Here is a 14,265-nt window from a genome sequence, read left to right on the forward strand (position 1 = left end):
TTTACGTTGTCAATATAAATAAAATCCGACGCTTCTAATGTTATTTATGATCTTGTGTACAAAACATCAACTCACCAAAAGTATTTGAAGTAACCGTTTTTTTTTTTGGATTTTTGGACGTTGGGTGATAAGTGGGGAGTGTAAACGCTGAGATTTATTATGTTAGAAATTACAAACCAATAATAAGAACATCCTCACATGTCCTGCCCAATCAGGTGCAACAACACTACTCTGCTCCCGCCGCTCAGCCTTAATGCTTGGGAGTGCAACATCAGGCTACACATCTACCTTTAAGGATGACTGCTTGTCTCGCAGTTGATTTGGACAAACAGTGAGCCGTGTTTTGGCCAGCTGTGTAAAAGCACTCCCACATGCTGACACCCAAAACCCCGCCGCCCACCTCCGCTGGTCACCTTGAATCGAAGTTACTATTCAGACAAAACGAACACTGCACAACGTTTATTTGGACACAATGATGGAGGTAAGATGTGAAAAAAAAAAGAAAGTTGCACTGCTAGCTCAGTTAGCATGGCCAAGTATCCCAGGATGCTCGGAGCAGCGAGTTGCACCGTTAAATTTTGAAGACATTAGAAAAAGACATTACAGTTGAAGATGATACATTTCAGCATAAATTAAACAGCAAATCAACCAAAAAAACAACTCACTTTACAGTTGACGCAATTTAAAAAAAAACCTGTCTAACAATTAACTTTCTGTGTGATTAGTGAGAAATGAAACATTGAAATATTTGGCTACCTGTTACGTCCGTTACGTTAAACTCACATGATGATGACATTTGAAAACAGACCAAATCTCCATAGAAGAAAGAACTCATAGATCTCCTCGTCTCTGTAAACTCCCACCTGTCACACGCATACACAATGATTAAATGCACTTGCTTCTACAGGAGTCGGGATGGGCGTTGTAATCCGAGGTGCCTGCCGGGACTTGACTTTCCTGTAGATAGACTTTTATGGGGGGGTTTAGTTTGAACATTTAGTCTTCTAATGTCGCAAATTTTGATTGACCAAAGTGAGAAATGTCCTGAGCTGCACATTGTGCTGCTTTTTCAACACAGTTTTCTAATCGTTCAGAATGTTCATTTTCACTCAGATTGTTGTGAAGGCTTAATGATCAGTACATCTTTTATATCTCATTAAAAGTAATTTTATTTCTATTTCGAGTCAGGTTTTAACATTGAACTTGTGTTTAGTGTTTAAATCCAGAAGCAGTCATTTTAAAAAAGGGAATTAACTTCAACAGTAGGAATTCAGATGATCACGTTCATGTAGTTACAACAGATTTTTCAGTCATGTAAACTTTTGTGTCGAACATTGCCACCTTAAACTTGAATTAAAGCTTTTTTTTGGTAATAATTTCTCTAATAATTAATATTTCACTACATTTCCAGAGAAGCAAGGACTTTCAAAAGTGCTCCTTCAAGCTCATAGGATTACATTTACATCGCCCACGATAATGACTGAGGAAATGTGTGATTTTTATCTGATGAAAGAAAACATTAAACACTGACTGGTTTAAATGCTCAGAGCTTCTTTTAATCAGAATAGAAAACAAAACAGCCGAGCTCTCTCTCAGAAATTCAATTCTCCACATAATTAAAGTACCCCCCCCCCCCCTCTCTGTGGCCCCAAGGAGTCTCACCACCAAGTGACACCTATTAGTGTAGTCACCAGCTCCCATCTGTGCTCCGTATACAGTATGTGCGTACATGAGCATGTCATGTGGCAGCTAAACATTTAGTCAGAGTGGAAGTGTGCGTGTACAGATGGCAGTGTAATTAGCTGGTCTGCTCCCTACTGCTCCCTGTCAGCAGCACGGCGGCTGAGGAAGCGACGCAAAGAGGGACCGAGTTCGAGAAAAACACAGGCAGGTCCACTTTGTCGCCGCTTTATTTAGACGAGGAACGAGCTCAGCTGCTGGCGGCGACGCCAAATGAAATCCTGTCAAATTCTCCGGAGGCAATCTGTGGGAAGGGTTTAAGCTTTGGTGCCGTCGCGGCTCTGGAGAGATTTGAGGCTAATATAAAGACTTTTAAACTTCTGTCTGACACCGACAGTCACTGTAATCCATGTTTTATGTTATCATGGCGAGTGGACTACTGCTTCAAGGTGATAACCTGGAACCCATGGAGTACCTGTTTAAAGGCAAAGTTGGTCCATTGGTCTGTTCAAAATTTTTGTACAGACTGAAAAGTCTCAATAATGTTGGATACACACATTCACAGCCAGACTTTAATAGTCTGAAGAGAATGTAGGTGTTACCCAGTACAGGTTAGGGAAAACCAATCAGTGCTTGTCCTTAAATATCTTGCTATAGATGCACATGGGAGCTAAAGAAAGCTATTTTGAGAAGCTGAAATCAGGAAACACTGCCTTTTTCAATAAAAAAAAAATCCCCTAAAAAATGTCTGTATCCATTCATCATTGCAGCTTACAATAGAAGTGTCCATGTCTGGTCAACTATTGAGCACGGGCTCCCTCACTCTCTCAGTTCCTGCTTTCCTTCTCCCCCTCCTTCATCTCCTGCTCCCCTCTCTGCTGCACTCAAACACTAAGTGTTGTTTTTGCAGCCACTTTGACCTGTGACTGTGTTTCAAGTGAAGGAGCCCTGTGTCCAGTATGATGGTGAAGGACAGCGCCGGATAAGGCTTTTTCACGTCAGTCACAGCCCCAGGTTGTCCGAGCAACACGTTACGATACCGCTATGACGTCGTTGTGTTCAGTTTGTACTTTCCAGCCGAGCTGCCAAATCAAAAAAAATCTCTATCTTTGGAAATTCTGTCGTCGCACCTTGTGGTTTGACAAATGAAGCCTGGCGCTATGACGAGGCGGTAAACAGACAGCGAAGACTTGGGCAAAGTGTCTGTGTCAGGGTTGTGCGAAGATGACTGTATGACCAAACAACTGTTGGATTTTTATTTAGTTCTCTCTATCTTCTTTGCCTGTGAAAGATATATTCATCTCATTATCTTTTAAGCTTCATCTGTGGCCCGGAGATTCCTCTCTTGAGCTCGATTTTCCACTTCTTCACACTCTGAGGGGAAGTTGTGGGAGAAAAGGAAATGAAAAATAGGAAGTGGTGAATTAGGAAGGGGGGGGGGGCTTTAAATACAAAAGTAACAAATCTTCCTCATTCACTCTATTCAGCTGAATCCAATCTTATTGCTTTAATAGGGTGCAGTCAGCTCTTCAGCCCGGGCATTCAGGCATAGCTGTAGGAGGATGCATATTCATGCACTGCTGGCCTGCAGCTTGTGTTACAATGCACAGACAGTGCAGCACAGAGCGGCTCCTAATGAAAGGAAAGCGAGAGAGAAAGTGACTGTTTCTTTGAGGAGCACTGAAGAGAGTCACCAGTGGGGTGGCATTGTGGGAAATTGATTAGCCTGTTTGCATTGTGCGTGTGTGCGTGTGTATGTGTGCGTGTGATCATTTTGTATACACTGCAACAGCATAAGCTGGACGCCATCACACCTCACGGCTTTTGACTTCATAATGCTTCCACATGCAGAAGTGATACAGCAGTGTCAGATAATAATTGAATAATCAGGTAATAATCTGGCTCACTCTTGCGTGCACTGTATGAACATTGCCTGTAACTGTTGCAGCTTTAGTTATACTAAACATGTCAGGCAATGAACCAGAAAGCGAATGTCTCCTTTACAAGCTAAAGGTCACTTGTGTCTTCTGCACCTGACTGTCTCTCTCTCTCTCTCTCTCTCTCTTTGCAGGCCAGCCAGTTGGGAGTGTACAAAGCCTTTGTGGACAACTACAAGGTGGCGCTAGAGACAGCGGAGAAATGCAGCCAAGCCAACAGTCAGTTTCAGAAGATATCCGAGGTACGTTTGTTTTCCAAAGATGCTCAGAGCGGCTAACAGGATGTGAAGAAGACATTCATGGGAGGGGAGAAATGCAGAAACTTCAGTATTCTGTTCATATTATAGATTATAATTGTTGTATTCCTGGGTAGGATATTATTTTTAAAATGTAATTTATGTTTTCTGCCAAAAGGTTGCAGTTAATGTAGAGTTTGATTTTGTCCTCTCAAACTCTTCACGTTACAAAACGACTGCCAGTGCTCAAACTGTTCACTACTTATTTAACGACGCGCCGATCTATTAAGTGTCTGTCAATGAAAGAAGAAAACCGATGCACATAAAACAACAGCACAGAGGGGAAGCAAGCCGGGTCAAAACATTTCCCTTTTTCTGAGTGGACGCAGCAGAATTTATAGGAAATGTGATCTCAATAGGAGGAACACTAGTTTAAACAATACAGTAGCTATATATGACGCTCCACAATTTAGCTTGTAAGTGTTCGAACATACAAGAAGTTCACAACTGAAGATGTTGACTAAGTCACACCAACAGACAGCGAGGTGGGTATATTTAGTATTAACAGCTAAAGGGAAACATCTGTCTGATGGCTTTTTAGCTGTTAGAGATGCTCAAACTCACTAGCACGCCTCTCAGTGCATGCTAGTTTTATTAGTCTCTGTTGATTTGTAAATGTATTTGACTTTAAATGAAAATGTATTCATTACAGTAGAGGACATTCGATTGGGGACTTCAGTATAAAAACTCTTCCTATAAAGCTTATACTCGTGAAAGAATTGTCTTCTTTTTTTTTTAAACGGATACAAGCCTCTGTTTCCTGCCGTGTTTTGACCTTTTATGTATACCTTCGCAGACACTTAGCATAGTAAACCTTGCAAAATGTTAGCATTGAGGTACATTGAGGAAGTTAAAACATGAAACTATCAAATATCATATTTTAAAGTTTCTCAATGCTGCCACAGTCAGAAAATGTTCTGTTACAACAAAGCTGAACGCGGACTTTTAGCGTTTGAATGAGTCTCATTACTTTGTACTTCTAATTATCTGTAAGGGACGTTTTCAAATGTTGCGTGGTCCAGCCTCCTTCAGCTGTCTCAGTCTGCTGCAGTGACTCTATACTTCTTCATTAGCCCTCCGCTCAGCCCAACATGTAGACAACTGTGTGTGTGTGATTAATGAAACTGATCTTCCCTCCCCTCTGTTTCTTTTAGAACCTCAAAGTAAAAGGGCCTAAAGGCTCCAAAGATTGTACTACATCTGTTTCAATGGAGGGTAAGTGTACCGGTTACTGTTATTGTGTGTGTGTGTGTGTGTGTGTGTGTGTGTGTGTGCGTGTGTGCGTGTGCGTGCGTGCGTGCGTTCGTTCTTGTGTGTGTGAGTGTGCATGTATGTCTGTCTAAGCTGACGTTTGGCTTTAAGACTCCAGTCCGTCCCCTTCTACTTGTGTATGCAGTGGCAGGCTTTTGAAGACACACACACACACACACACACACACACACACACACACACACACACACACACACACACACACACACAGCATACAGACGCACACACTTCCTTCTCTCTCTCTGTCTCTCTCGCCCTTTCTCTCTCTCTCTCTCTCTCTCTCTCTCTCTGTGTCTGCCTAAGAGAGGAGGCAGTGAGCAGGAGAACAGAGTGTGGAGAAAAGATGAGGGATATGGAGGTGCTTCTGGTCCTCAGGCTGTGTTGTAACTGCACATACGGTAACGTCTGCATGATTTGACTCGCTTGATGTCGGAAACTTGGACAGTTGTGTCTCCTGTCGTATTTCTAAGAGCCCGGATGTCAACATCGTTGTCTGTGTGCTTGATTTGTAGTGTACTGTGTTTGCTGTGAAGTTGGGACGGTTGTTAATAAGCTGACAGACTGAGTTGGGATCCCAGCAAACAGGATTTTTGAAGCCTTGTGAACTGATGCAGATGGTCTCGGTGCTTAATTTGCCTTTTTCTCAACATTCAGTTGCCACAGCCCACACGGTGAGCCTTTAAAATGAGCTTCTTTTGTGTTTCTGCAGTCTATTGATGACATACCAGAATTTACAGCTCACTGGGACCGACTTCACAGAACGTATAGCAGCTTTTTGTGGGTCTGCTTAAAGGCAGGGCACGTCGAGTCTGTGTAGGGACTGCTTTGCCTCAGACTGCTTCTGATAGTGGACACTTATCACCAGAGGATCGGAACAAGTCTGATCGCGAGACGAACTGTGCAAACTGTATGTGTGCATGAGGAAGACGTGGCGTGCCTTAACTTAAACTACAGAGATGGAAGACGTCTCTGTGCAGGTGTAACTAACAATGAATTGAAAATCAAACACGATGAGCGGACCGTTGTATGGGCTTGTTTGGCTGGGTGAGTGTTGATCAGCACCATGTATCTGTTCACTGAAACGTTGTGAGGAAGAACTCAGTCATTCAGCTCACCTTTGATCAGGCTAACTGAAACATGTGTGGCCCTATGACAGATATAACACTATTGGTGTATGTATGTAACCATGCAAACTTGTTTAAGATCAGATAATCCAGATGACAATGCTCGGGCGATTTAGAGACGGTGTTAAGTTTGCCAGTAGACTTTACCTCCGTAGTTTATAGTATTTAAATTTATTTTTAAAATGACAGGACCGTCTGCTCTGGAAAATCTTCCTGAGTTGCTCTACCACATATTCCTCACTGAAGGAGATTTCCCACGTTGGTCTTCAGAGGAGTTTCTTCTTGGAAGTTTGACTCATAAAGAGCAAGAAGGCTGTGAAAGACACGATGAGTTTTTGTCTCATTTCGACGCTACGGTTAATTGAACTTCATTTTAAACTAACGAGCGGAAACAAAAATGCAAGCAAGCGGAAAAACCGCGCGTGAGAATATCGAACGAGTCGAGCGAGGTGTCGCGTGACGTAAGGTGATTTCTTTTCCTGATGACCACCTGCTGTGTTCTCACATCGGCTCATCCTGACGTCTCGCGGGAGACCGGCTGGAGAAGTCTGGAGAGGGTCGGAAAAACATTCACCTGTTTTCGTTCACACATGCCCTTCAAACGTTCAGGTTATTAAGACTCGTAATTAAAGATACAATGGGAAAAAAACGAATACTCTCTGCACTCTGTCTCCAGTAGAAATGGTTTACAGCTTTAATTTTAACATATTCTTGAAAAGGACTATTTGCTTGTGGGGGAATAATCGAACACAACCTAGCAAGGAAAAGCCTTACTTTGTGTCAACTCAAATTCTCACTATGTCGCCGACGCTAACATATTTCCGCTTCAAAATCTTGATCGTGTTATTAAAAATCATTCTCAATCTAGGTCTAAATATAGTTGTAAAGCAGCATGACCCTGGTTTCATATTCCCTCAACAATCAGTGTCGGTCAGCACCCAGGACAGCTGCTTTCATTACTTGTTTGTAATATGGTTCCTTAATTAGCTGCTGAGACAATCGGGGGGATTCCTCCACCTTCACTCTGACAGGGGCGTTCTCTTTCTTCTCCCTCCGTGTTGTAGCTCTTTTTTTCCGCCCGTTCTCCCATTTGCCTTCTGCCCTTCTCTCATCCGTCCATCCTTGTACTTTCTATATGATTAAACTGGACCCCAGCCAAATGAGGGGATTTGTGCTTTCGCAATAATTCAGTTTGTCCGGCTTGTTCATAATTAAGTAAAGCCCAGTGTTTCATCTGCCCTCGACCCTCTAATGAACGGACGCTAAAGCAACGCAAGTACTAAATCAAGCAAGCATGTGACATCCTGTTTTACATGTAAATGCGGACTTTTGCTACGCACTACCGTTTCCTCGCTTTTTCTTAATCACTATTTTCCCCCTCTCTATTCATCATTTTGCCTCCTTTATTTTCCCTCTCCTCGTGTCCTCCTCGTCCTCCGTCATGGCTCGTGGCTCATGGCTGCCGGTGGAAGCTGATTTCTTGCCAAATGCTGAAAGCAGGCAGTCCCCGAGTCCTCGCTGTTGACCCCCTGAAGTGTTTATGTGTGATGTGCCTGTTCAAAGACTTCACCCACATGGTCCTTCTATCCACTTGTTAGCAAAGATGAACCACGTGTCCGTCAGCCAAGTTGCCGAGGCGACCTTGAGAACAGCACCAATCAGAGGCACGTCGCGGTGGCAGGTCATCGACTTCCAATAATCTGCCTCTCGCTCTGATTCTCTCTCTCCTCATTAGTCCTGACTCTTGACTGGACCTTGAACTTAAGTTCTCTGTCCTGTAGCAGCATGAATTGATCCTGCATCAGTACTGTAAGAGTCCTCCGAACTAAAATACTTCAAAGGTGTTTGACTGCATTCAGTGAACGAGAACATTTAATGACCTAATATTTCAGATTTCTCCAACTTTAAGGTGTGTAATGCACAGAAGACAAATTAAGAGAGAGGACATGTAAAGGTTTCTTATTCCTGTTCAAACTGTTACAAATCAGTCTCTGAAGCCCCATCATCCGTAGCCTGAACTTTTCATAATAAATTATTATGATATGGGAAAAGACTTTTCATGTGCTGGTCATTGTAAACAGTCCAACTAGTAGCCTGAGACTTGAGAGTACATCTATAACTGGATTAGTTAATGCAGATGTCTGGTTTGATAGGATTGGATTTTGGCCAATGTTCAGCTGGCTTTTTTTTCCTGCCTGCAATCAAAGCCTGATCATTTCTACAGAAAATACCAAATAAAACGTCCAAAACTAGCTTTTAGATTCATGTATACTCGTCTATGTGTATGCTAATTGACAAAGTGTAAGACAAACCATTTAATAACAAGTCACGATAGCTGAGTAACTGAAGAATATCAAATGCAAACGATAAAGTGCAGGATCTGTTCTCTGCTAAACACGTTTTATCTCCTCGACTTCTTCTTTGGTCGTTCAATTTCAGGTTCACATCACCTCATTCACGTCAGAAGCGCCATCATAAACAGTCATGAAGCAGTGAGTCAAATTTGCATGGAAATCTGAATTATGAATATCTGAAATGATCAATCTGATAGTTGTAACATATCTATGTATTACAAGATCTATATTCAACCATACCCTATTGATTTGAAAACCTGAATATGCTAACCAGGCCTGTGTACTGGTATTTATGTTTGCTAACAGCAGTAAAAGGCTTCTATCACCTTCATTTGACTAAAACATCGCAACATGTTCTGACCTCCTTCTTAAAACTACAAACATCCCCCTCAGCTTCAGTAAAAGTTAGCATGCTGCTAACCTGCTAATTTCTTGATCAAAGCAGTTATGAAACGTTCCTAGCATCGACATACTAGCATTGACGTCGTTTGCATTCAGATGTTACGAGCATAGCTGCAGACTGGTGTTTCCAAACAGAAGCAAGTTGTATTAGTATTTCACATCTTCATCACTCCGACACAAAGTGCTGATTCATCGGCTTCCACAAGCGGCTGACCTGCTCACAGCTTGGGAACTTCAGTAAACTTCTTTAACATTGGATACTTAAGTTGTACCCACACTTACCTCCCACCTCCCATAAATTGCCTGTACCTTACGTGAATACAAACCTTGCCTATATGCATATAATGAGAGGCGTTCACATGGCCTGTAGTCATTGCAGGTGTTCTTGTTATTCCTCCAGAAGTATTGGTTCATTGAACCAGGACCACTGATGGGCTTCACAGTATTAATAACCAGAAGGTGGAAAAACTTCAGAGAGCATCGTTAAGGCCTTCTGGAAGATTCTCTTTAATCTTATACTGTAGCTGTATGTGTTTAAACATATGAGAATGTGTTTGTAGTTCTATATGACGAGCCTGACGATCAGAACATGCTCCCTGTAGGTTTCTTTCATTATTTTTAGCTAAAGGAGAGGAAAAAGAGAAGTGACAGTACATGGCGAGCGGAGAGAGAGATAACAGATAAAATATAACATAAGAACTGAACGACTGTAAATTTGTTAAAGAGAGAAGTGTAACACCGGAGGGGACGGGTAACACTGTGTGGACCTCTCTGTGGGAGCACAGCGCCGTCCTGCCCTGCATACAGAATGCACGTCTTCGCTCTCGGTTTCGCTCGGCTGCATTTTCTTCCCTTTAATTTAAAAGTCAGTTGTTTTAAGCCAGTCATTTTTATTAAATGGAGATGAGCTTCATCACGGGGGGGGGGGGGGGGGGGTTTGTCAGCTTGTGGGTCTGTTTTCCCTTACATTCCCTTCTTTTTTTTTCCATAATGAGTGGGGCAACATTATTCTACATTTCTTTTCCTTAAACCTTCATGGCACCAGTGGCATTATTATTCTGAGACCTTGAGACGTTTTTGGCATTTTCATTACACGACTGCTGGAGCCTAAGTCTGACAGGACAAACCTGCCTCCCCCTCTCCTCTCTCTCTCTCTCTCTCTCTCTCTCTCTCTCTCTCTCTCTCTCTCTCTCTCTCTCTCTCTCTCTCTCTCTCTCTCTCTCTCTCTCTCTCTCTTTTATAGATCTATATGTGGGTTTGCGTCTGATTCGTCACTCCCCATCTCATCTGTCATCTCCCCTGTATAATCCCGTATCTCCATTTTATTTCTGTCTCTTTCCTCTGTCCTGTACGTGGGAGTTGCTCACCTAGAGCTGTCATGTATGTCAGACCTGCTGCTGTTCGCACCAACTCAGCATTGGAGCCATCCCACGGGGCAAACTCGCCAAGTTTGTTGGTGGAGGCTTAAGTTGTGATTTAGAGATGGGAAAGGACACAATCTGTGTTTTATATATACATTCTATGTTTAGAGACGTGCTTGTAGTTGTGCTGATTGCATTGACAAAAGAGATGCCTCGAAAGTCCTGTCTTTGGCTGGCTGTAGTCTACCTAGCAGCATCTTCAATATTCAGAGGAAGCAAACACTTGAAGAACCAATAGGAGGCTGCAGCAGCAAACCCAGAGGTGGACTGCATGTTAAGCAGCCTGCCTTTAGACTCAACCCTTTTTTTTCTTAACTTCATGTGCAGAAAACAACAGTCCTGTTTTCTTTTAAAGCAACACTCACCTCATGCTCTAGTGATCCTCTTAAAGAAGCTGTATTCTTGTTCCTTTCTCTTCACTGGGGGGGGGGGGGGGGGGGGTCAAATCCACACTGAGCAGAGTGATGTTATCAGCTTCTCTATAGGTGCAGCGTTTAACTCGGCGGGAGCGACGTGCGGGAGGGTTCGCCCCTTGTTCTGGCTTTTAAAGCTTTGACCACTATGTTTTCGTTTAGGTGTGTGTCTGTGGGGGGGTTGTGTGTGCGTGTTCAGGATTGTGTGTAAGCGACATTGACTCACCTCTCTCCTATCCTCTCTCTCTCTCCCCACAGCTCTCCTTTACAAGCCCATTGACCGTGTTACCAGAAGCACCCTGGTACTTCACGTGAGTAAAAAAAGCCTTCTTATTTCCTGGGATCGTCATTCAAACAGACAAAAAAAAAACACACAGCGTTATGTGTTTGGTTGAAGCCCCTTCATGTAAAGACAGTTCCCCCTATTTCAATTCTGGAATGGTTGGAGGTCCAAATATCATCTCATATGTCACAAAACAAACAAATACTGGGGTATCATGAACGGCCATCATTGAAATTTGTTGATCACAGGCGTCTCTAAGCCTTAATAGTGTATAAATAAGATAAGATAAGATAGAGTGTGTTGGATTGACTACGTTTGGGTGAAGCTGTCAAAAGAACATGGCAGCCAAAACTCATTGCGTGTTTGCTTCAAGCAGCGTGTTCCCGTCAGTCGTGCACATTAAGAGGTGGTGAAAAATGATTGGATTTTTGTTTTGGTTTGTTTGTTTTGGGAAAAGACACAGCTGCTCGTTGCTCATTGGCCTGCTGGACGGAGGAGAGCAGCTCCAATCAAATTCAGGAAATGAGATTCTCAGAGATTAGTTATGCATTGAGTGAGAGGCATGCGTGGTTGTGATGTGCAATTATGTTTTGAGTTTAGAAGACAGGATTGTCTATCCACTCGTTGCCTCTCCGGATTTTTGTCAGAAAATGAGAATGAATGAAGAGGAATCGCTTGAGTGTCTCACTGACTGCGAGGCGTTTTGCAGACTTTAGAGAGACGACCTCGAACAGGAAATGAAAGATGATCAAAGGGAGGCTGTTCTGAACTTACAATGAACCTCCTCAACGTGTGTGGACACAACTTGATACAACACAAAGTCGTCCTGACAGAAAAACTCCAAAATGTGAACTTTTCATGCCTTTGCTGTGCAGGTCAAGCAACAGATAAAATACATTAGTCCTGACTTTGTGTCTGTGCTGAACTGTTTCTTAAAGACAGTACTTCAAGCTTGTGTGTGTTCCTGGTTGTGATAGAATCCTGAACACACTTGTTTGTGCTTTTTGTTGCAGGATTTATTGAAACACACTCCGAAGGACCATCCGGACTTCCCCCTCCTGCAGGACGCTTTGAGGATATCTCAGAACTTTCTCTCTTCCATCAACGAGGAGATCGACCCTCGCAGGACGGCTGTGACCACACCCAAAGGAGAGGTGTGTGCATTGATGATGGGGCGGTTGTGGCTCAGTTACTTAAGTGCATGTGGCTTAAGTATACAACTCAGTTCGGAAAGGTCGAGGGTTCGATCCCCAGCAACATGTCCGATGTGTCCTTAGGCAAGACACTTGACCCCGAATTGCTCCTCCTGCTGCCTCAGGCGTCATGAATGTGTGAATGGAATTAGTTACCCGATTGCCATATAACCAGTATGAATGGTGGTAGGTTTGACCTGCGGTGTCTGAGTAGTCAGAAGACTAGAAGAGCACTATACAAGCTCAAGTCCATTTACCATTGTGTGGTTTTTGTGCAAATGATTCACTCAAATATAAATTTCACAACAACTTCTAAGTTAGAAAAAAGTCTTTTTAACGGCACACAAACAGTCTCACATACTGTACATACCTATCCTATAAATATATCCTATAATCACATTCCTCTTTCTCTGGTCACAGAAAACTAGGAGCCTTGTGTATGGATCGTTTTCTTGAAATGACAATGACAGTGGAGACAGTGTAGGAAAATCAGGTATGGAGAGTAGAGAAAGACGTGGGAAACAAGTCCCAGGTCGGATTGGAACTTGGACCACCTGCTTTTAGGGCTACAGCCTCCGTACATCCTGTGCAGGAACTAACCGCTGAACCACAGCAGCCCCATGTGGCTTTTAGAATAAGTATTTAAATGTCAGGCCTTTAAAACATGTATATGAAAATGGAACGTGGAGCTGACTTGAAGCAGATGAACTAATTTTGGTGTTTTTTTTTCACTCTGACCTTGTTGGACACTTGGCTGCCATATAAAAACAAAATAAGAGTGTAAAATCATTTAATGCATCAGTCACCGCGCTAACAAAGAGGTGATTTCCTCACATTTTCTTGTCAATATGTTCCTAATTTAACCTGAAATAGTTTGACTTGGGTTGTTTTCAGTGGATCAGCATGTGGTGATACAACATGGGTTGACATGTCATCTTCTCTCAGGCCCGTCAGCTGGTCAAGGATGGCTTCCTGGTGGAGGTATCAGAAAACTCCAGGAAGCTCCGGCACGTTTTCCTTTTCACCGATCTGCTGCTCTGTGCCAAGATGAAGAAGACTGCTGTGGGGTGAGGACTTATCACATTTAAAAAAAAAAAAAAAAAAAAGTCACCGTCATGTGTTTCCAACTACAGTATATGTCACTTGTTCTGGCTTCCACACCAGCTGGTGAACCTCTGACAGTGTAACACAGAGAATGACATCAACATAGAAGATAAGATCTGGGCTCATATTCACAAACGTGCCACATGTACACATACTCTTTAGAGATCTCCTAAAATAGCTTCAAAAAAACCAAAGAGGAGCCCTAGCTCAGGAGTGATGTAGTAACATGCTCAGACCAACACTGAGCAAGGAAGGAACAGAAACCTTTAGCCTTAGTAAGGAGGCGTGTTGCAAGGTGTGACAGGTTCTTTCAAAAGCTGTGATTGGTTTATCAAAAAAAAAAAAAACAGGGGCAAAAAAGTCTCAACATGATCTTGGTGATAATGGGAAAACAATCAGTGATTAGACAAACCTGTGGAGGTAACCACATGCACTTAAAAAAGTCTGTGTGCATTAATAGTGTGTGTGTGTGTGTGTGTGTGTGTGTGTGTGTGTGTGTGTGTGTGTGTGTGTGTGTGTGTGTGTGTGTGTGTGTGTGTGTGTGTGTGTGTGTGTGTGTGTGTGTGTGTGTGTGTGTGTGTGTGTGTGTGTGTGTGTGTGTGTGTGTGTGTGTGTGTGTGTGTGTGTGTGTGTGTGTGTGTGTGTGTGTGTGTGTGTGTGTGTTTGACTCCTTCCTTGTATTTATTTACTCATGTTAATTAACCATGCTGCTAATTACAGCACTTAATCTAACTGATATATTAATATGATGCTGTGACAGAGCTGTGATTGTTTGTAAGACTACCTTTG

General features: G+C 42.8%; 1 protein-coding gene across 4 annotated transcripts in view; it reads left to right on the forward strand.

The window, feature by feature from the left end:
• The window catches only part of abr (ABR activator of RhoGEF and GTPase), a 123,540-nt gene that overhangs the window by 57,764 nt on the left and 51,511 nt on the right, over positions 1–14,265 (forward strand). For all 4 annotated transcript variants that reach the window (XM_079355974.1, XM_079355970.1, XM_079355971.1 and 1 more), the window contains 5 exons: positions 3,752–3,859; positions 5,068–5,128; positions 11,155–11,207; positions 12,193–12,333; positions 13,318–13,439. In XM_079355974.1, the coding sequence (XP_079212100.1) occupies positions 3,752–3,859; positions 5,068–5,128; positions 11,155–11,207; positions 12,193–12,333; positions 13,318–13,439 (485 nt within the window). The remainder of the gene's footprint in view (positions 1–3,751; positions 3,860–5,067; positions 5,129–11,154; positions 11,208–12,192; positions 12,334–13,317; positions 13,440–14,265) is intronic.

This window comes from Symphodus melops, assembly GCF_947650265.1.
Source record: "Symphodus melops genome assembly, chromosome: 11".
NCBI classification, from domain to species: domain Eukaryota; kingdom Metazoa; phylum Chordata; class Actinopteri; order Labriformes; family Labridae; genus Symphodus; species Symphodus melops.